Here is a 21,715-nt window from a genome sequence, read left to right as displayed (position 1 = left end):
CTAACATGCTTAATCTTGGAAGTGCGTGATGAGGATGATGATGATGATGATGATGATGTGTTCTTAACTCTGAGCAGATAACATCACCGTGGTCTTGTGTGAACTAATAATAAGCCATTTTTTTAAACAAATGTTTCCAATGCTGACAGTTTGTGTTAAAAAAAGTTTTGTAAAAAATGTTTGTAAAATTTAAAGTTGCCTCTCATTCCTCATCCTCTAAATGTGAACCTTCGGGGTGTTCACATCACATCACAGCACAGCACAGCACAGTGGGTCTTAGCTGGCAAAAGATAAGACTGCAACATCTTTCCCAACAGTCATAAACCTGGGCAGTGTTGTTGGTGCAGCGGTGCCTCGATGTCGCCATGGAGGCAGTAAAGTGGCGGCCGTGTTGCTGACAGGCCCGTATTTCCCTCAGTTGTGTGGCCAGTTTGGACCCGGCCGCCATAAAGTGGAGTTGGAAGTCAACCTTTGGTCGGCACTGCTGGAGAACACGCCCTGCTTGTACACACAAACACATGAGAGTTTACAAATCTGATGACAGTGAACGCCACAGCTTAAATCAGTACAGGCAAATAAATGTGTGTACATCAATGGTAATTAAAGATGCAAAACCTCCTCTGTAGCATCGATGATGCAATGCATGAATTTTATGTCAGACAGGTTGGAAACAACAAAAACTAAACTAAAACTGAAATGTTTTCCATCTTAAAGATTTTCTCAGTTTTTTTGATATCGCGTCACAATCAAATGTTTCAGATCATCCAATGGTGACATCAGACAAAAATATGTAAGAGTATAAGTAAAAATGCAGTCAGCAGTGATTTCTCAGCTTGGATGCCATTTCTGCACAATCTCTTATTTATTGTTGAACTTTGAACTCTGACCTCAACAGACGAAGGTGAGACCTGCAGCACCTTATGCGTCCTCCGTTGTTTGGTGACGTCAAGGAACTTTGATAGGCTGGCTGCTCTAGAAGATGTTCACAAATATTTCATCTTTTAACAGTGGATGGTGTGGCACTTTGAGCCACTGAAGTCTCTCAGCCTCTGACTTTGTTTCTCATCAGTTCTTGAATTTCTGTACAGGAGAGCATGATGTTTTGCTTTTTGAGACTTACTTTAGTTTGCTTCATGTTGTCACACAGGTTATAGGAGCTATATTATGAATTTTCCAGGCATATAGTACCATTTACACAGCCAACTTACTACGTTACATTCAGTGACAGGGTGGTAAAAAAGCAAGGCTGACATATTTTTAGATATTAAATATAATGGAATCATATCAAAGCGGTTTTCGTAGAGGAAGAGTGGTGATGGAGCCGATGTTTTATTTAGAAGATAATATGTTTTGGGAAACCATATTTGGCTGATAATGGGACATTATTGCTATGGGGTAGAAATATTGATTATATTATGAAAGGGACTGTAATATGTGTTTTCCAGGCGCTTAGTGCCATTTTACAGCACAATCAAGTAACTATGTTAACTTCAGTTGTTTTAAAAATGCTACATATATCAAATGTGATGTAAAAGTAATTTTACTTCCTAAATTACCGGCTTGAAATTGGGCCTCTGTCTCTTTAAAAACTGCTGCTCCTTGCCTGAAACTCCACCATCAGGAAGTCATCACAACATCTCTCCTTTACCAACCCCTTCACAGCGTTTTTTTTTTTTTTTTGCCAGAGTTGCACTGACAAGTAGCTCGTATAGTGAGCTCAGGAGATACGCAGTTACATCAGGTGTTTGCTAATTGCTGCTGGCTAGTCTGAAGGAGCAGGGTGGGGGAGTCAAGAGGGACGGCTGCCCTGTGAGGTGAAATCAAGGTCGCTTGGAAACTACAGCGCTGAGGTGGAGCTGCACATGGGAAAGAGGAGGAGTTACGCTATGGTCCCTTCAGCTGTTTTTCACAGCAGAATGAGAAATCTTTTAATCTCCCGTGGCAAGCCAAACATGCATGAACGAATGAGGGCAACACTCCAGACATGTTTTTGTTGAGGGAATAACATTATAACATTGTATAAATCTCAGAAAAGTATATTTTACAAAATCCTGCCCCTTTAAGTGGCTCCAAGTGAGGATTGATAAAATGACAAAATGGAGGGCGGGGGGTTAGGATGAGGCTTTACATTTTCAGTTGAAAAACGAAGATGATTGTTTTTTTTAAATAAAATTAGGGGAAAATGAAAGGGTCCAGATGATGAGCTCAGTGGCCTTCATTAAAAAGTGAAACAACATTGACATATATACACCAATTGACATCTAAATATAACTGAAAGGTTGCTGGGATTGATCAAATGGACCAAATACCCTTAACTTTCATTAGGTTAAATCTGTCTAGTACATATTAGTTATTATATATTCTTGGCTGCATATAAAAAAAAGCCAACATGTGACATATGTGTCGACATAACAGACACTTGTTTGCATGGGAGGATTCTTTTAAATGGTTAGTGATGCAGAACGCTGCAGCCAGGCCTCTGACACAAAAACTTTGGATTTCCACATAGGACTCCACTGTAGATGCACAAACACTGGATTTTTGTTTATTTCAGATGCTTTTAAAATAATCATTTTACAAATGTCTTGGGTTTTTATGTACCATTTGCTGTTTGGTTGTTGTATCATTTTATTGTGAATCGCTGTGATGTTTATATCTTGAAGGTGCTATAAAAATAAATGTTTACTTATTTAAACCTGTGTATGTGTGGAATAATAATAATTTAAAAAAAAACTGTGTTCAGTATATTAATTATATAAAATTATATCATATGTTTATTAACCTGGACAGATTTCAAACGTCATCAAAATATAAAATAGCAACGGAAACAGAAAGCTCTTCAGAAAATCCACACACATTCTCTTATCAACCAAACACAGACAATTACATCATGGTTACAATTTTTTCACACTGTTTCTTTTTTTTATTTGCCTTAAAAAATTTTGAAAAGAAAATGTGATTCATTGCACTTTCATCACTGTTGAATCAGTAAAATGGAAAACATTTGGTAGTTGGTACGTTTTCATTTGACATTTACAAGACGTTTTTTTTTTTTTTTCCCCCGCTGTTTCGCTAAAGCGAGTCTAAGACAATGTGAGCCTCGTAGCCTCAGGAGCAAACAGCCGTTCTGTGAGCAGAACGGTGAGCAGCGGTTTACAACCGGCTGGTTTTAGTGTCCACAATGACTTTTAACTGTCCTTATCTCAACATAAATAATGTGCCTGTAAACGTTAATCATCTACATGCTGGTAATGAGACATGTTCAACAGCCAGAAAGAGTTATTTTCAGTCGGTTCTTTTTATTATTATTATTATTTTGGATTCCTCCGAAAAATAACCCACTGAAATTGTTTTTGAAAGCAGAGAGGATGGACACAAAGCAACAACTAAGAGGGGAAAAAAATTCCAATAAAATTATTTAATAGCTCTAAAATTTGATTATTGTATCCTTTTAGCATTTCACTTGAATGTCTTTGCATTGATGTCCTTTGTTTAGTGTAATATTTCTCCAAAGACATTTTTTATTAGGAAATAGGTAGTTGATGTTGGATGTATTGAGGAGATATATCTTGCTGGACGGACATCAGTCCAAGTTCTTAGCTCTTCTTAAGTTGTTTATTTTTTTTGCTGCAGATTGTATTTTGAAAGTCCTACTACAATCCACTCCTGGTTCGCCATTTACAGCCAGTGTTTCCAATAAAAATCCAAGATTACTTGGTCGTAGGTAGTTTTTTTGTTTTGTAGGTTTTTTTTTTTGCATTCTGCCCGTTTTGATCCATATTAGAACAGTTTTCCCACAGCTTCAGAGTCAGGGGAAGTTGCTTCTGGATGAGGAGGATTGTCCTTTCAAGTGACGTTAGAGTTAGCCGGTGAGCTAGTCCTGTTTTCTGGGGATGCTCATGCTTGAGACAGAGCACACCAGGAATTCTGCGGAGCCATCGACGTCGGGGTAAAAGGATAATCCTCGTATTTAATGTCCACGTGTCCAGACGCCGTACTGTCTAGTTGAGAGGCGGTCTGCAGAAAGGAAGGGGACAAAAGCTTCATCAGCTAAAAAAGCAACTCTTACTAGATATTTAACAAAAACATCTTAGGAGAGACATTACACTATAGCTTGCGTGCAGCTAAAATATCCTATTTGTGTCCATTTCTTTGTATTTGACTAAAACTTTTATGTTGATGTGTAATATTTGAATTAAAAAATGAGTTGTCTCCAGTTGTCCCTTGTGTTCCCTGATCAGTCCCTGTTTGTGCCTCTGGTTCCCTGCTGGATCCTTGTCCTGGTTATCTCATTTGTTCCTGTGTTGTGCTGCTCCAGTGCTACCAGTGTAATGTAATGCCCAGGTGCAATGCTAGCTTACACGCCATTAGCGAGCAATTTCAAAGCAGCCAATCTAAGAGCGCCGTTCATTTTTCTCGCCCCTGATTGGCTGAACCCTCAGGAGCGTAGATAACAAAAACCTTAGATGTTAGCGTCTGCTGTAGTGGTTTCCACTATGTGCATTGATGCACAACAAGGTATATTTGGTGTGTAAACTATTAAGAGTTGCAGTTATAAGCATTTTAAAAAGCGGTAAAAGCAGTTGTGAATTTTAGCTACGGTCCCAAACCCCGACAAATACTGGGGAGGTCAGAGAATATTCCTCAGCCAAATTCTGTAAGAAGTGATAAACGTCTCGTTGTCAAAAGTTATCAGGTTTATTTTCTCCATCACACAAATTCTCTAAGTCAAATGATTTAGTATCGCTTGTATTCTCCATCCTGCATGGAGTGTCAGAAGAATGTGATGGGAGGAAGGGTTACCTGAGAGCCAGATGTGATGGTCTGCCCTGTGTAGGGCGACGGGGCCATGCTGGGTTCACTTTTAATGGTGGAGGCGTGTTCGGAGACTGACAGGGAGGATGGGGAGCTAGTGTCAGAGGTGATGGAGCCTAAAAACAAAACAGGAAAATCATTCACACTCATTATGTTGTGTCTATTTCTTAATGCTCTTTTTTTTTTCTGTCCTCAAGACTGCTTATGATTTGACCAATCCGATTCCTGTGCGTGGGACCCAACCTGTGGACGCTTTAGTCTTCGGTATCTTGGGTTTACGCTTCCTTGTCTGAATGCTTTCTTTCTTCATGGCCAGAGGTCTGGGCACCTGGAGGGAGTACAGCATCCCATGAGCCGGGCTTCCCTCCCAAACCCCAACACAACAGGAGCCACAGAGTGCGTTATGTCAACTCACACAAGCCCTTCTCCCACACATCACAGTGACCTCCATGCCCCCTGTGAGACTCTGTCTTCCCTGACGCAGCGAGTTCATTAAAGGGGTGTTGGTGTTGGTGTGACCTACCCCGTGCAGCTTCATGTAGAGGCCGCAGGCGTTACAGACTGGCTCTCCTTCAGCGTTGCGTCTCCACAACGTGGTGGTGCTGGTGTGGCAGTTGGTGCAACACAGGCCGGCCCGGCGGGACGTGGTCTGCTGCAGCACACACACACAGAATAAAAGGCTCAAACAGGACCATACGCTTCAGACTCTCCTCTCTAACGATAATTTGTCCCAAAAACCATAAATAACTTCTTTTTTTTTTCCATCTAGCACTCAGTTCAAAAAGCTGTGCACAGCCCCATGGGGCTGCAAAGAGCCTTGTCTAAAGACGGCACATATCAAGGACAAGGTCAGCGTAGGACAAACAAAAGCAGGGAGAGAAATGCCCACAGTGGCAGCTCACAACCACATCTGCTGTGGAAAGGAGGAGAGCTCCTGGGAAATAAAGCAGAGCCGTGAAGACTTGGCTTGCACCCAAAAAAACATGCTGGACATCAATTACAAAACCATGAACATTCCAAGTTTTACTTCATTAGCATTTTATAACCGCTTAATCAACATTTAGCAATCGGCAAGTTCATATTATAATGATATGAGGAGTAAATTATGGGAGGTGTTGTGAAAATACAGCTGGTAAAAATGGCTGAAGACTAGAAAATAATTAGGGGGAAAAGAAAGAATTTTGACTTTTTCAAAAAGAAAAAACAACTTCTGTGGAAAACAGACTAGTCAGTTTCTGAGATTAAAGTGAGGAATGTTTTCTTCCAGTGCCTGTAAATCATCTTTCATAGATTTCAGCTATTTCAGCATACACATTCTGAAAACAACAACTGGAAAGAAGCTGCTTTTTGATTAAGATGTTCATGAATTGTTTCTCATCGATAAGTTGATTCTTGTTCTTATTCAATTAGTTAACGGAAGATCAACTGCTAACAGGACAAATTACAATTTGCGAGTTATCCTGACTTTATCATTTTGATTGTGTCCTTAAATTGTATGTATCCTTTTCTGGACAATTCTTGAATTGTCCAGAAAAGGATATTCATTAAAGTTCACTCTAGCTAAATTGCTACAAAATTGCTGTAGCTATCCATCTTTCAATTATGGAAGATAAATGCAATATAATATTGCAATCTCTCTCTCTCTCTCTCTCTCTCTCTCTCTCTCTCGAGTGCGCATGTGTGAGCGTTTGCTGCATGTGGGGAGTGGACGGAGAACGAGTGCGAGGTTTTCTAAAGGTTTAAACTTCACTTTTCACGGTGGTGTTTCTTTTGTCTTGCACTTTAATATATTCTGTTTTCACTGGTGTTTAATAAATTTTTTTTTCCGGCAGCACCAAGCTTTTTAGCTTGGTGAGATGGCCGGGAAAAGTTACTGTGCTGCAGGCTTTAAGAGCCTTTCACGTCGACATGGTATTAAAATACCAGTTGGCGTGGACTTTTCGGTAGAGGAGTGTGGTTTGGCTGTTGGGGAAATTGTTGGGTGCGAAAGTGTGAAGGCAGCGTCCAGGATGAACAATGCAGTGGTTCTGTTTTTGGACTCGATTGAGAAGGTGAACTGCGTAGTTGAGAGGGGAATTGTTTTGAGAAGTACGCAAACTACTGTTTTTCCTTTAATGAACCCTGCTAAGAAGATCATTTTGTCTAATTTGCCACCTTTCATCAGCGATGATGTGTTACTGAAAGAATTGTCACGTCACGGTCAGGTCGTGTCGACAATGAAAATGCTCCCGTCAGGTTGCAAATCATCAAAGTTGAAACACGTTGTGTCTTTTAGAAGACAAGTATTTATGATTCTTAAAAATGATATTGAAGAACTGAGCATAGTGATGAAATTTAAAGTTGACGGCTTTGATTACACTATTTTTGCGACAACGGAAACTATGAGGTGTTTTGGATGCAACCAGGAGGGCCATTCAGTTCGTAATTGCCCTGAAAATATTCAAAAAGAGACTGTTCAGGTTAACGAAAATCCAGAGCCAGAGACATCAGCGGATAATGTCAATGGAGCTACAGTGGGGGCAGCTGAGGAGGGAGCCTCGGTGGCTGCTGCTAGGGAAGGAGCTCTAGAAACTAATGTTGAGGAAGGAGTTTCAACAGGAGAAAAAAAAACAGTCCGATGTTTCAGAATGTAACATTGACGATGTTAATACTTCTGGTGAAGGGGGGAGTCAAATGACAACACAAGAAGGATTACATGATGAAATGGATGTTGATGACTTAGTTCATAATGGAGAAAATTTGATCAGAGATGATGAAAGTGTTTTTAAAGTACCAAAGACTAAAAGAAAATGTAAAGAATCCAAAGGGATAAAACCTAAAAAGACTCAGTTAAAAGAAAAGGGTGAGAAAGAAAGTGATTCAGAGGCTTTATCTGATTCTGATAGTGATAGAGAATCTTCTGATTCCTCTATTCCTGATGGTCAGAGTACTAATGGTTACAGTCTGGAACAGATAAGAAGATTTTTGGAAGTAACAAAAGGAAAAAGAGATGTAGTCGTAGACGATTTTTTTCCAAATAGAAAATTGTTTGTAGACTCAGTTAAATGGTTAATGAGACAAAGGACATCTGATGGGTTAAGGGACACTGAAGTATACAGACTTCGAAAACTGGTGCAAAAAGTCAGAGCTCGAATTAAGTGAGTTACATGAAAGTTAAAAAACAGCAAATGGAAAGCTGTACTTTCTTTTTTCTTTGGATCTTTTTTTGTGTCATTATGAGCTGTTTTAAAATCTCATCTTTAAACTTAAATGGTGCAAGAGATGGTAAAAAAAGGGCTGTTTTTTTTGAACTATTAAAATCTAAAGGTATTGATATAGCCTTTGCTCAAGAAACTCACAGTGATGTTGACAATGAGGTTGATTGGAAGAAAGAATGGGATGGAAATCTTGTTTTGAGTCATAAAACGTCACTAAGTGCAGGAGTTGCTATTCTTTTCTCAAGAAATTTTCTTCCAGTTTCTATAGAAATTGAAAATGTTATATCTGGAAGATTGTTAAAGGTTACTGTTAAGTATGAAAATATAACATTTATTTTACTGAATGTATATGCTCCTGTGAATTCAGGTGAACGTTGTGTTTTCTTAGAAAAGTTAGCAGATACACTATCAAATTGCGTGTCAACAGATTACTTATTCTTAGGAGGGGATTTTAATTGTACAATAGATGATTTAGATAGAAATCATTTGGAGCCACATATACATTCAAGGAAAATTTTGAAATGTATTATTGAAACTTATGATTTAGCTGATGTGTGGCGTCTTAAAAATGGAAATATAAGGCAATATTCCTGGGCTCATTGTAAAGAGAATTATGTTACTTTGGCAAGATTAGATAGGTTTTATTGTTTTGGGCATCATTTACAAATATTTAGATCATGCACTTTGTGTCCAGTGGGCTTTTCTGATCATGGAATGGTCATAGGAAATGTATTTATAAATAATTTAAGACCTAAAAGTGCATATTGGCATTTCAATACTGTCTTGTTAAATGATGGATGTTTTAAAAAAGGATTTTCTTTTTTTTGGAAACAATGGAGACTTTTAAAATGTCAGTTTGCATCTGTACAGCAGTGGTGGGATATTGGTAAAATTAAAATTCAACAGTTTTGTAATCAATACACATACAATGTTACAAGAGAAATGGTAAAATCTATTGAAGAATTAGAGATTGAAATTGTGGATCTCCAGAGTTTTTGCGAGTCCACAGAAAATCGAGGCCATATTCAGGCGCTCAAACGAAAAAAAGCTGCTCTGACTGATCTGCTTGGGCTCAGAGCGCAGGGAGCTCTGGTACGTTCACGTTTTCAAAATGTTTCTGGAATGGATGCTCCCTCAAAATTCTTCTTCAGTTTGGAAAAGAAAAATGGACAAAATCGTCTCGTTCATTGCCTTCGTTCTGAAGATGGAAAAGAGTTGACAGATCCCACTGAACTGCGGAAAAGAGCTGTGGACTTTTTTTCAACGTTATATACCAGTGAGTTTAGAGAAGACTCTGTGATGACGGAAGAGTTTCTTAATGATTTACCAAAAGTGTCGGATCAAGACAATGTCAATTTGGAGCATGCTCTAACGTTGAAAGAACTGCAGGAGGCGCTGCTGAGCATGGAAAATGGCAAAGCTCCAGGAATGGATGGCCTGCCTGTGGAATTTTATAAATCATGTTGGCCTGTGTTGGCTGAAGATCTGTTGGAAGTCCTTAATAGCAGTGTGGCAAGAGGAATGTTACCCCTTAGCTGTCGAAGAGCTGTGCTCACTCTTATCCCTAAGAAGGGTGATCTTTACGAAATAAGGAACTGGAGACCTGTTAGTCTGTTGTGCACTGACTACAAGATTTTCTCAAAAGTTCTGGCATGCAGACTGAGAAGAGTGATTGATCAAGTCATAAATGTTGATCAGTCTTATTGCATCCCTGGCAGATCAATAAGAGATAACATAACATTAATTCGAGATTATTTGGACGTCTCTAATTTATTGGGTTTAAACTTTGGTCTGATTTCTATTGACCAAGAAAAGGCTTTTGATCGAGTGGAGCACCAAAATTTATGGAATAGTTTAAAAGCTTTTGGTTTCTCCTCTGGGTTCATTGCCATGACAAAAACCCTTTATTGTGACATTGAAGGTGTATTGAAAGTCAATGGTGGTTTAAGTGCACCTTTTAATGTAAAGAGAGGTATTCGCCAAGGTTGTGCTATGTCAGGAATGTTGTATTCTTTGAGTATTGAACCTTTACTATGTCAAATTAGGAAAAGGTTACAGGGTGTAAAATTAAGTGAAGTTTCTTTACCTTTTCAACTTTCTGCATATGCGGATGATATTATTGTGGCAATAACAAAAGAGTCTGATGTTTTTACTTTAATTAAAATTATTGAGTGTTTTGGTAAAATTTCTTCATCCAAAGTTAATTGGAGCAAAAGTAAAGCTTTGTTAGTAGGTAAGTGGACAAAGCAAAAACCAAAATTACCTGATGAATTAATGTGGTCAAAAAATGGATTTAAATATTTGGGTGTTTATTTGGGGGATCAAGGAGAGGTCATGAAAAATTGGGAAGGTTTAATTGAACTGGTGGAGGGTAGATTAAAGAAATGGCACTGGCTTTTGCCACGCTGTTCTTACAGAGGCCGTACACTAATTATTAATAATTTGGTTGCTTCAACTTTGTGGCATCGCTTATCTGTTCTGGAACCTCCACAAGGTCTTTTGGTAAAATTACAGACTATTATTTTAAATTTCTTTTGGGACAGATTACATTGGGTCCCTCAGAGTGTTTTGTTTTTACCAAAGGAAGAAGGAGGGCAAGGTCTGATTCATTTAGAAAGTAGGAAAGCAGCTTTCAGATTACAGTTTCTACAGAGTTTTTTGTATGGTGATCAAAATGTTTTGTGGAGACAAATTACAGAATGTTTTCTTTCAAAAGTAGGTAATTTAGGTTTTGGTAAAACTTTGTTTATTGTCGACCTTTCAAAATTTAATGTAAAGTGTTTGTCATCTTTTTATGTTAGTGTGTTAAAATCTTGGAACCTCATGGAAACGAAGAGAGTTGAAATATCCACGTCTTTAAATTGGTTATTACTGGAACCCGTCATCAAGGGATCACGATTGGATTCAGCTTGGGACAACATGGCTCTGATTTCTGAACTGTTGGTGCAAAGGGGGGTTTTTACGCTGAAACATCTGCTTGAACTCGTTGGATCTGAAATGGATGATGTTGTTCCTTTGGCTCGAAGATTGGAGATTCACTCTTTAAGAATTGTAGGCGTTGTGTTGACAGCGTTTAAACGAATGTTGTCAGAAAAAGAAAAAAGACTTATAAAAGGATGGTTTGATGGACTTTTAACACCTGATAAAACAGATCCCTTCTTTAAGCTGTTTTAAGCCACAAATGAAAGACCTTGAATGCCCTGGAATTTTCTTAGAGAAAGGAAAAAATGAATGGACACTTTTGGACTCTGTGAATGGAAAGATAATATATATGAAATGTGTTAAAGCTTTGAACAAAGTAAAATTAAAAGATAAAAAAGATACTCCTTGGAGAGATTATTTTAAAGTTGGTTTTGAGGCGAAACCTGTATGGGGATTACTTTACAAACCACCATTGACAAAAAATGTTGGTGATTTACAATGGAGAATTTTGCATGGTATTATTGCGGTTAATGCTTTTGTTTCTATTATTAATCCTGCTGTTTCAGATAAATGTCCCTTTTGTTTATTAAGAGAAACTATCTTTCATTGTTTTGTACAATGTTTTAGATTAGTGGATTTATTTTCATTACTGGGAGATATTTGGAAGTTATTTGGTGAAAGTTTTACAGAACAGTCTTATATTTTTGGTTTTTTATATGGCAAAAGAAAAAAGAAAATTGGACGGTTGTTAAATTTTTTTCTTGGTCAAGCAAAGCTTGCAACATATTTGAGTAGAAAATTTAAAATTAACAATGAACAGAATATTGATTGTGTAAAAATTTTTAAGAGTATGGTGAGAGCAAGAGTGATGTTAGAATATAAATATTATTTAAAAATGGATTAACTGAATATTTTTCAGAATATTTGGGATTATGAAAGTGTTTTATTTACTGTAAATGTTTCTGAACTGTCATTTATGAAGGTGCTAATTTGATGTTGTGTTGAATGTTCCTATGTTTCACCACTGAGTGAATAAATGAGTTTTTAAAAATCAAAATCTCTCTCTCTCTCCCTCTCTCTCTCTCTATATATATATATATATATATATATATATATATATATATATATATATATATATATATATATATATATAATACCTCTTTCTATCCACCCCTTCTGTGGGGTTATTCATGCTCAGAAACAACAGCAATAATAATAATAATAATAATAATAATAATAATAATAATAATAGTTTTATTCACTTGTTGATATTCTTCCCAGTGTGAATTTTTTTAATGACCCCTTTAGGACCGGTTCCTTCTTACCAGCCGTTTCTGGGGCTTGATGAGCGGCCTGTTGATGCCGTTCATCTTGTGGTAGAGGCCGCAGGCGTTGCACAGGTAGTGACCGGTGCCGTCTCTGCGCCACAGCGGCGTGGACACGGAGCCGCAATTCACGCATTCTCTGCCCTCTGCAGTCATGTCGTCCATCAGCTCTGACGGAAGAAAGGAGACATCCGTCAGATAACAAAGGTGCTCCCTGATGCTCAATGGATCTGTTCTAAAAATCACAATATCCCCATCTAAGTTCGACACTGAAAACAAATGAGAGCGTGGACGGCATATAGGGTCACCGGTTCCAGGCCAGTGCGTGATAAATAACCCGCGGAGGAATGTAACCCCACGCTCTTTCTCCTCCGCTCCGCGTGATGCGGAGATCAAACTGCCCTACCAGTGAGTCGGGAGAGACAGAAGAATGGGGGTGAAGGTAGGGGGAGCTATCGGGGGAAGGTTATCAGGAGGATCCAGGGTTCCCCCATCATCTATCACGGCACTGACAGAGGACGGGCTCCGTTCCTCTAGCCGGCCCAATTCCTCCTTCGAGCCGCAGATAGAGCGGGCTTTAAGTCCTGTCTGGGCCGCTCTCTACTCCTCTCTTTAGCTGGTGGAGTTGGTTCAGTTAAGTTCCTGAGAGGGAGGCTTCATGCGCATGCGCTGAGGATTGCGTATCAATGCACATCGATTAGCATGAATAAAATAAAATAAAACAACGGCCACTGACTGTTTCGTAATGTAATGGGCCTTAAACAACAGGTCTGTGTGACGGGGCGCAACGAGGAGTTCGCGTGCGCGAATGTTGCTGCTCAATGCAGTCGACACGGGTTCGATTCCCAGCCATGGGATGTCTCTTGTATGTCTGTCTCTTCCTCTGTAAAAACACGGAGGCCGCAGAAACCTTTTTTTTTTCTTAAAGAAAAAACTGGATTATAAACATAAAATATATTTATACAGCTCTGGAAAAAAAAAGCGACCCCTTAAAATGATCAGTTTCTCTGATTTGACTTTTTATAGGCATACGTTTGAGTTAAATGAACATTGTTTATTATTATTATTATTATTATTATTATTATTATTATTATTATTATTATTATTATTATTATTATTATTATTCTATGACAACATGTCTAAGATATTCCAGGCAAAAATGTAGTATTTGTTTCCAGAGAATGAGAAATGGTCAAAATAACAAAAAAGACGCAGTGCTGTCAGACCTCAAATAATGCAAAGAAAACAAGTTCATTTTCATTTAGAAACAACAATACTAATGTTTGAACTCACGAAAGTTCAGAAATCAATATTTGGTGGAAAAGCTGTGAAGTTTTGAGTTGGATTCAGTGCAGTAGTCTCTTAATTTTTTCCAGAGCTGTATATTTCTCATAACTTAAACAATTTTATGTACCATTTTTTTGTCTGTAATCTTTTCCTTAACGCCTATTTTGAGGGACTGCTTGAAACTGTCTCCAACAGATTTATTTATTAATTTAGCACATATTTATTTTCTGACATTAAAACTATGAGGAAACAAGCATCATGTTTTATTAACTAAAATATCTGCTTTTCTCAAAATGAAAATAGCGCACATGTAGTTTAAAGACAGGAATAATTCCTATTTCCAATTTATTTTGGAGAGGAGGGAGAATATGAACTCTAAAAATTATATTCATTCCAACATTCCAAACAAACAAACAAACAAACAAAAACACAGCACAGGGCCTTGCTGAAAGCAATGCTACAGGCCTGCTGAAGGTAATGTTGATCTGCAGATTCAGCCAAAGTGACACATTTTAACTGTGAATACGTTTAAAAAATGACACTAGTTCAGTTTTTACTGCTTTATCCTGACCAAAGCTTTTTTTTGTTCCTGTTGTTTCTTTGTAACACAGAGGACAAACCACATGAGCAGACTTATTGTTGACCTCAACAATAAGTTAAACTCAAATTGCATCCAATAAATTCTGTCAAAAAAATAAAATAGTTGCCAGCTGGGTTTTTTTTTTTTTGTGTGGTTTTTTTTTTGTTTTTTTGGATTGGAGAGATTCTAATAGCTCAAGTTACCAGTATGAAAACAGTGAATGTGTCACGTTGAATCTTCCTTGAAAATGAAACATGTTTTAATTTTAAGTGGTATGTGTCTGAGCTTCATATAGTTACAGTTTTAATTATTATTAGTTTTAAAATAATGTATAATCAACTCACAACATGAAGGAATCACAGAAAGAGAAACTCAAACCAGTTCACTTTGCCCTAATTAGAGCTGAATCCGTCAATCTGCAGCATCTCTGCCACTTTAATCTTTTGAATTATATCCGTCTCGTTCTGAGAGATGATAATATTCCCAGAATAAACACGGCCTTAGCTGCTCTTTAATTAACCAGAGAGGAAAATGAGATTGAACTCAAGAGGAGCCCCTCGCCCCCATCCGACCTCCACCCTTCGCTTGCTCCCACACCTGCGAGGTGGAGAGGCCGAGGCGGACCGAGGTGAGAACTGCGCCAAACTCTCAGCAGCTCAGCGTTTACTGGTGTGTATTCAACCTACGCTCTGAGGGTTCTGGGATTAAATTAACACGTTAATTGATCGCTTTAGGACAGCATCTGCTTTGGAGAATGTGGATTGTCTCGACCTGACGAGGCATTGTTCAGTGGAGGCGCTCTGATTGCGACTGTTTCTGGGATTCTGATTGAATCTCGGAGCGCGTCACACAAGCGTTATACAGCCGCAGGGCTCTCCATCACCTCCTGTAATAAATAACCCGGTCCCGGCGAGGCCTGATAAGAGCACTCTTAAAGAGACAGTCGCTCGTAAAGCTTGCAGCAGCTTCTTAGAGAATTGAGATGGAGGAAAAAAAAATAAAATAAAATGTTGGATTCAAGGTTCAAAGGTAAATTCGAACTAAAATAATAAGGGAAGCTTTTATATGTCAAAATCATAATAATAAAATATTTATATACCCGAAAAATTAAAGTTAGTGTTTTTCGTCCCCGAATTAAATAGGATGAAATTAAAATATTTACAAACTAGACTAACTAAACTCCTTTCAACTTCCGGGACATAACTTGACTCAGATTTGGTTCGACACTCACCCAGACTGGACCTCCGTCCGCCCAGAGCTCCCTGCCGGCCCTGCAGACTGATCACCCCGCTCTCGAAGGGCCCCGGCGTCCAGGAGGACGTGGCCATCTCCGGGCTCATGTAAGCGTACGGGCTGGAGTAGGACCCCCCCACGGAGCGCACCAGCGCCCCTCCGTACTGGCTCTGGTAGCCGCCGTCCCGCCCGGGGTTGGTGCTGACCGGCGGGCTGTGCGAGTAGGAGAAGCCGTGTGGAGGGTGAGGGCTGCTGGGGACAAAGGAGGAGCCGTCCGCGGCGCTCTGAGCCCAGCCGTGGTGGCCGGCCAGGCCGTGGGACTGGTGGGTCGACTCGCAGGTCTGCAGGTAGGGCAGGGTGGGCAGCATGGCCGGGACCCTGTTGGTGGGGACGTACACCGGGGAGCTGGCCGAGGGGTGGATGTAGTTCCCGGTGTCGTGGGTGTACGGGGACTGGTTGGAGGACAGGGCCAGGCTTTGGTACATTCTGAAACTTTTAGCCTTCAGACGAATCGAAGGAAGACAGATGGAGATCCGACTGTCCCCTAACCGGAGAACGTTCCTTTCCTTTTGAACCAGCGGCTCTTCTACAAACTTCTACGGATTCTCCCAACCCACTCTGGCACAAGAAAGCATCCAGAAAAAAAAGAAACATTTTGAATACTTAACAAGCAACCAATACCGACCATATTCGTATTAACACAGGACTTCCACTGAAACAGATCATCAGAGTGACAACAGCACAAGAAAGATTTTTTTTTTCGATTCAGTGCTAAAAACCAAACCAAAACAAAAACTGTTTCACTTCATCACAAAACTAGATACCAGAACTTTAATTTGGTTAAAATTTAAGAAGGCTTTGAAAAGGCACCTAAATTAGTCGAATTACAGTCGAATTGAAAATGCTCCACTTACTCAATTAAATCAGTTAAATTATTATCCGATTAAGATCCTAACATGGTTTTCTAACATGCTAAAAAAGAAACTGGAAATAATACATTGGTTTGTGATTAAGTCACAAAATATTGAAGAAAGTGACATGAAAACGTTTCCCCTTCCAAGATGTGCTGCTTCTGCTGCCTCAGGCTCAGCTAAAGATATTCAACTTGAATAAAGTGCACAAAACAGAAAATGTCTCTACCACAGGGCCAATGAACGCTGTCCTGCTGAACGCTGCACAGCGTGAAAATGTTGACTGAATCAACATTTTCAGTTCAATTCTGACAAAAATGTTAAGGATTAAATATAATGACAGATGTTAAAGTTGTTTGAATATGCGACACATTTTAATGGCTGACATTTACGAGTGTTCAGAACTTGAAATTGGAAAAATGTCCATAAACAAGTATAGGCTATATTTCTTTTTTTGTTTGTTTGTTTAAAATTTCAATTATAGAAATATTTTTTTCTCTTTTTATAATTTTACAACAGCTGAAAATAGAATGTGTTTATATGTTAAATTTTGATATTATTTATCCTATAAATAACAGGCCAGATAGGCCGAAATTACTTCTCACATGGCTTCGATTTTTTTTTTTATTATTATTATTCGATGCGTACAAAAGAAACAAAGATGCATCAGAACATTAATGATCAACAATCATCGATTTGCATCAGTCATATTTTACTCTCATCGCCCTTGCTTGACGTGAAACGGATTAAAACGACATTAAGTGCCGCTGCTATCTGTCGAGGCGCAGATAGAGCACAGGTCCTCCGGCCTCATTACATCCCGACAGGAGCGGAAACCGAATCGCAGATCGGTCCACATTTATCTCTCCCCAATTGCAGATTTTATTTTATTTTTCCTTCTTCTATCAATAGAAACTCAAATCGCATAAAAAAAGTTGATAATGGCTCCTGCTTCTCTCCGTTCCCAGGCCTCTCGGAGTATTATCTCACCAGATAAGGACGGTTCGGTGATAAAGCGGTCCGGTTTCCCCCTCAGCAGAGACCCAGCCTCACGAGAGGAGCTCAGCTGGGCAAACCTTGACCACACCACACAGACACGGAGACTCCCCGCAGCTCTATGCTTTTGTGAGTAAAAAAGAAAAAGAAAAAGAAAAAGAAAAAAAGAAAGAAAAGTTGGAGATGATGGAACCAAAGTTGCAGCGGTTGGGTGATTCTTCTCGACCCCCCCTCCCCCTTTCTTGTTTGGATCCGCTGATCGCTGCAGCGCGTCTCTTCCTCTCGGTGTATCTGCAGATAGCTGCTGCCGCTGATAATTTTCGTTAGGGGTTTGCGCCTCTGCGTTCTCCTACTGGAATATTTGTACGGCAGAGAAAAAAAAAGAAGAAGAAGAAACAAGTGACGCAAGCAGCCGCTCCGAGGTCGGCCAAGGTGGGGAGGAGAGGAAAAGGTGGAGGGGGAGGTCCCCTGCAGCGGAGGGCCCAAAGCTCTGCAGTATGGGCGTCAAATAAAGGTCTCCGCTTTCACCAGCGTCCCGTGTTCGCTTTTCAAGCGCTTCATTCTAAATACAGATAATGTTTGTTAATTACAGATTTTGTTAAAGGGATTTTCTTCAACCTCTACAAAGCGACTCAGAACTACGAACCTAGAACAGAGCAAACCGGTTCTAGGTTTGCGAGATTGAAAGATGGCTCTATCGCTGGAAAGTAAAAGTTCTACTTCCTGTTTATTTACACACATATAAACATATGTTTATGTTTAAACATAAACATAAACACACACACACACACACACACCCACACACACACACACATATATATATATATATATATATATATATATATATATATATATATATATATATATATATATATAATAATAATTCCCTTCTCACCCACCGCGGGTGGTGATTCTTCTTCCTCTTAGCTCGGGTCCTCTACCAGAGGCCTGGGAGCTTGAGGGTTCTGTGCAGTATCTTGGCTGTGCCTAGGACTGCACATTTCTGGACTGAGATGTCTGATGTTGTTCCTGGGATCTGTTGTAGCCACTGTTCCAGTTTGGGGGTGACTGCCCCGAGGGTCCCGATGCCCCCCGCCCCCATCCAGGCCCTCTCCAGTTCCTCCCTTAGGCCCTGGTATATATATATATATATATATATATATATATATATATATATATGTGTGTGTGTGTGTGTGTGTGTGTTTGTGTGTGTGTGGAGATAATTGTGAACTTGCTCTCTTTAAGGGAAAAGCAGAGCGATAAGACGCCTGAACAATAACTAACCTCATGCAGAACAAGACAATACAACACAGATATGAGCGGAGAACAGAAGAAACATGACGTCACCGGATGAAATGGAATTTATATTACCTGTTTAAAACATATACAAGTTTTATATTATTATTATTATCATTATCATTATTATTATTATTATTATTAATTTATTTATTTATAAATAAATAATTAAATAATAATGCGTCTAATCTACAATTTAACATCCTCAGAACAAAACCCAACGGTGATTTAATTGGGATAACAAGTTGAGATGTGTAATAACAACAACAACAACAACATTAATAATAATAATAATAATAATAATAATAATAATAATAATAATAATAATAATAATAATAATAATAGAGACAGTTTCATTACAACTAAATATTCCAGGTCAATCTCCAGTATGAACAGCCCAGTGTATTTTCAAGGCCCTTCTCTTCTCTTCTCTTCTCTTCTCTTCTCTTCTCTTCTCTTCTCTTCTCTTCTCTTCTCTTCTCTTCTCTTCTTCTCTTCTCTTCTCTTCTCTTCTCTGAGAACGAGAGGCTCTCTTTGATCGTCCTAATGCTATTAAGTCCCGACTCAGTAAACGCGTCCTGTCCGGGGAGCATTAATTAATTAACGCCTCCTGCACGCCGCTTTATTACATCTGTTTGCTTCTTCTCCTCTTCGGACAGCCGGACGTCTGGCGGCGACGCCAGGAGTCTTTCGCCGCTGAGGCTGAGGGAATTCTATTGGTTGAAAATGAAGCGTTTTAATTATCGCACAGCGGCAAAACACCGGACCAGACAGGCCGAAGCATTCTTTCATCTCTATATAGCCATATACAGGCATATGTATAATTGTCCTTTATTGATCGGTGAGAAAACTCATTTGTGAACATAAAATGTCCTAAAACAAATAGATTACCGGAAGGGAAGGTAAAATATAGAAACCAGAAAATTTGTGAAATCTTTAAAGAATACGTTCTTTTTTACAAAGTTATATGTGAAAAAATATTTGCATAAATATTGCCCAAAATGGGGATATAATTTCAATACAGACAGACAGACACAGAAAATAGATAGATAGATAGATAGATAGATAGATAGATAGATAGATAGATAGATAGATAGATAGATAGATAGATAGATAGATAGATAGATAGATAGATAGATAGATAGATAGATAGATAGATAGATAGATAGATAGATAGATAGATAGATTCAACATTGATTTTCCCATCAATTAAAGCTTAGATATGTTGGAGAACAAAACAGATGTGTTTTAAAAATATTTAAGGCATGATAAACTGTTGAACCATTTGGTCTCCTACCTCCTGATGGATTCTGTGCTAAAGTCTCCTCCAGCTCTCACTTCTGTAAAATATTTAATTTTCAGTTGAACCTCTGGGCGTTCAGTGATGAGTCACAGTGAAGCCAATCAGTTGACCTGAACATTTCTAAAGATCACAGTGTGACATTCAGAAAGTGATTTCCTCTCTACCGAGGTCGTCGCTGAACAGCTCACATGGCAAACGGATGATCAGCTGATCATGACATCTATATCATCCTACGTCACTTTTTTTTGTTTTGTTTCTTGAATATAGATATTTTACACTCAATACACTTCTTTCTTTCTTTCTTTCTTTCTTTCTTTCTTTTTGCTTTGTTTGCTTTTGTTCATTATTCATAAAAACACATTGCACAGCATGCAGTCACATTCAAGCAAAATTGGTGCAAAATGAGAGAAAAAAAAAATCCAAATAAAAACTGAAAAACCTTCAGAGCACTTTAAAAATTCCAGAAAGGATTGCTTAGTGTAAAGCAATAGTGGTGTTTTAAAAATATGGACTATATCGTAAATTGTAAAAAGAAATAAAAGAGACTGTGGAAGCTAATAGTGGAAACAGAATAGTAGTTATCTTTATTGATTTATAGGAAAACAATCCCATATTTTATTGTGAAAATGCTCCTCAAATGATACATTTCTGCTTGGGTGTAAATAACAGCTCCCTCCAGTGGTTGCTTTGAGAAAAACAACGACCTCAGTATCACCGCTCTTGAAAGCACAATTTCTTTAAACTGTTTTCTTTGCAGTGCACGTCCTGGTTCATCAGAAATAAAACAAGAGGTGATTAATTTCACGTTGGACGTTTGATTTACAACTTTGATCGCTCTTCATGCTGGAAGAAGATGCTTCTCCCAAGCACTGACTCAAAATGGCCTCCTAGCTGAAATTGTGATTAAAAAAATGTGGCAAATACAGAGAGAAAGGCTCCTAAAACTCAAAACAAGCAAGGAGAAACACAGGATCCGATAGACACAACAGATTAATGTGGCTTCAGCTCATGTTTCCATTTAAATATGTACAATTATTTATTGAAAAGCCTTCTGTAGTACATCACAAACCCCGTTATTTGGTATGAAGCGATTATTAAATCCTGCTCTAAACTTTTAAAGCTTCTCCCAAACGGACAATTCATATCGCAAAAGGGAAAAGAGCATTTTCCTTAAAAGGCTAAGCAGCACAATACAGTATGTATATTAACTTGCAGATATGCTGTGTAGAAGGAGTTAAATTACATTTAATTTAATGTCATTTAATTTATAGTTTTTTTTATATTTTAAGTACTTACATTTATTTTATTTATTTTATGTTATTTTAGACCAAATTTACAAATCATGGTAATACAATTTCAATTGAATTAGATTTTTTTTTTAACCTTAATTTGCGTGATTGAGAGTTTAATTTGGTCTCTGTTATTGTGTAAAGTGAAACATAGACATTAAGCTAATTCAATTTTGTTTATATTTTAATTAGTTTTCACCCTACAGACTGATTTTATAGAACTTTGCAAAACAGTACAACCAAATACAGAGAGAGCAAGGACAATTGCAGGATCAGTCAAAGGCTTTCGATGATGAATCGGCTCCGTCCCCGAGAAAAAATGTTAATAACAATAAAGTGGCAAAGGAAAACGATGAAATAAATGAACTGTAACAACTGGAATAAAGAGGATACTTTGTTGGGCAGGATATTTGCTAATATGTTTGCACACATATCCTGTTCATTCTGAGGGTTAAAAATTAATTCCCAAGTTTAAGTACATACATATACAAAAAAAAAAAAAACAAAGAAAGAAAGAAAAGCAAACATTTAATATGAAAATATGTACAGAATAACCAAAGC

At 38.4% G+C, this 21,715-nt stretch overlaps 1 protein-coding gene across 1 annotated transcript; it reads right to left on the bottom strand.

Annotated features, from left to right (window-relative positions):
* Positions 1 to 3,059: 3,059 nt before the first annotated feature.
* On the bottom strand, positions 3,060 to 17,602 carry LOC122836658 (transcription factor GATA-5-like). The gene is made up of 7 exons (XM_044126392.1): positions 17,261 to 17,602; positions 15,358 to 15,977; positions 12,260 to 12,429; positions 5,339 to 5,467; positions 5,059 to 5,143; positions 4,804 to 4,931; positions 3,060 to 4,017 (listed from the first exon to the last, which is right to left on the bottom strand). The coding sequence occupies exons 2-7, from the start codon at positions 15,842 to 15,844 to the stop codon at positions 3,898 to 3,900; spliced, it is 1,119 nt and encodes a 372-aa protein (XP_043982327.1). The 5' UTR covers positions 15,845 to 15,977; positions 17,261 to 17,602; the 3' UTR covers positions 3,060 to 3,897.
* Between the last annotated feature and the right edge of the window lie 4,113 nt (positions 17,603 to 21,715).

The sequence above is a fragment of the Gambusia affinis genome, linkage group LG01, assembly GCF_019740435.1.
Source record: "Gambusia affinis linkage group LG01, SWU_Gaff_1.0, whole genome shotgun sequence".
Taxonomy (NCBI): Eukaryota; Metazoa; Chordata; class Actinopteri; order Cyprinodontiformes; family Poeciliidae; genus Gambusia; species Gambusia affinis.
This window is presented reverse-complemented; position numbering and strand designations above follow the sequence as displayed.

Excerpts from the sequence above, each read along its gene's own strand:
- LOC122836658 (XM_044126392.1), bottom strand. The coding sequence starts at position 15,844 with ATGTACCAAAGCCTGGCCCTGTCCTCCAACCAGTCCCCGTACACCCAC. Across the intron at positions 12,430-15,357 it reads CGGACGGAGGTCCAGTCTGG|AGCTGATGGACGACATGACT; the intron begins GTGAGTGTCGAA and ends TTCTTCCGTCAG. Across the intron at positions 4,932-5,058 it reads GAAGACTAAAGCGTCCACAG|GCTCCATCACCTCTGACACT; the intron begins GTTGGGTCCCAC and ends TTTTGTTTTTAG.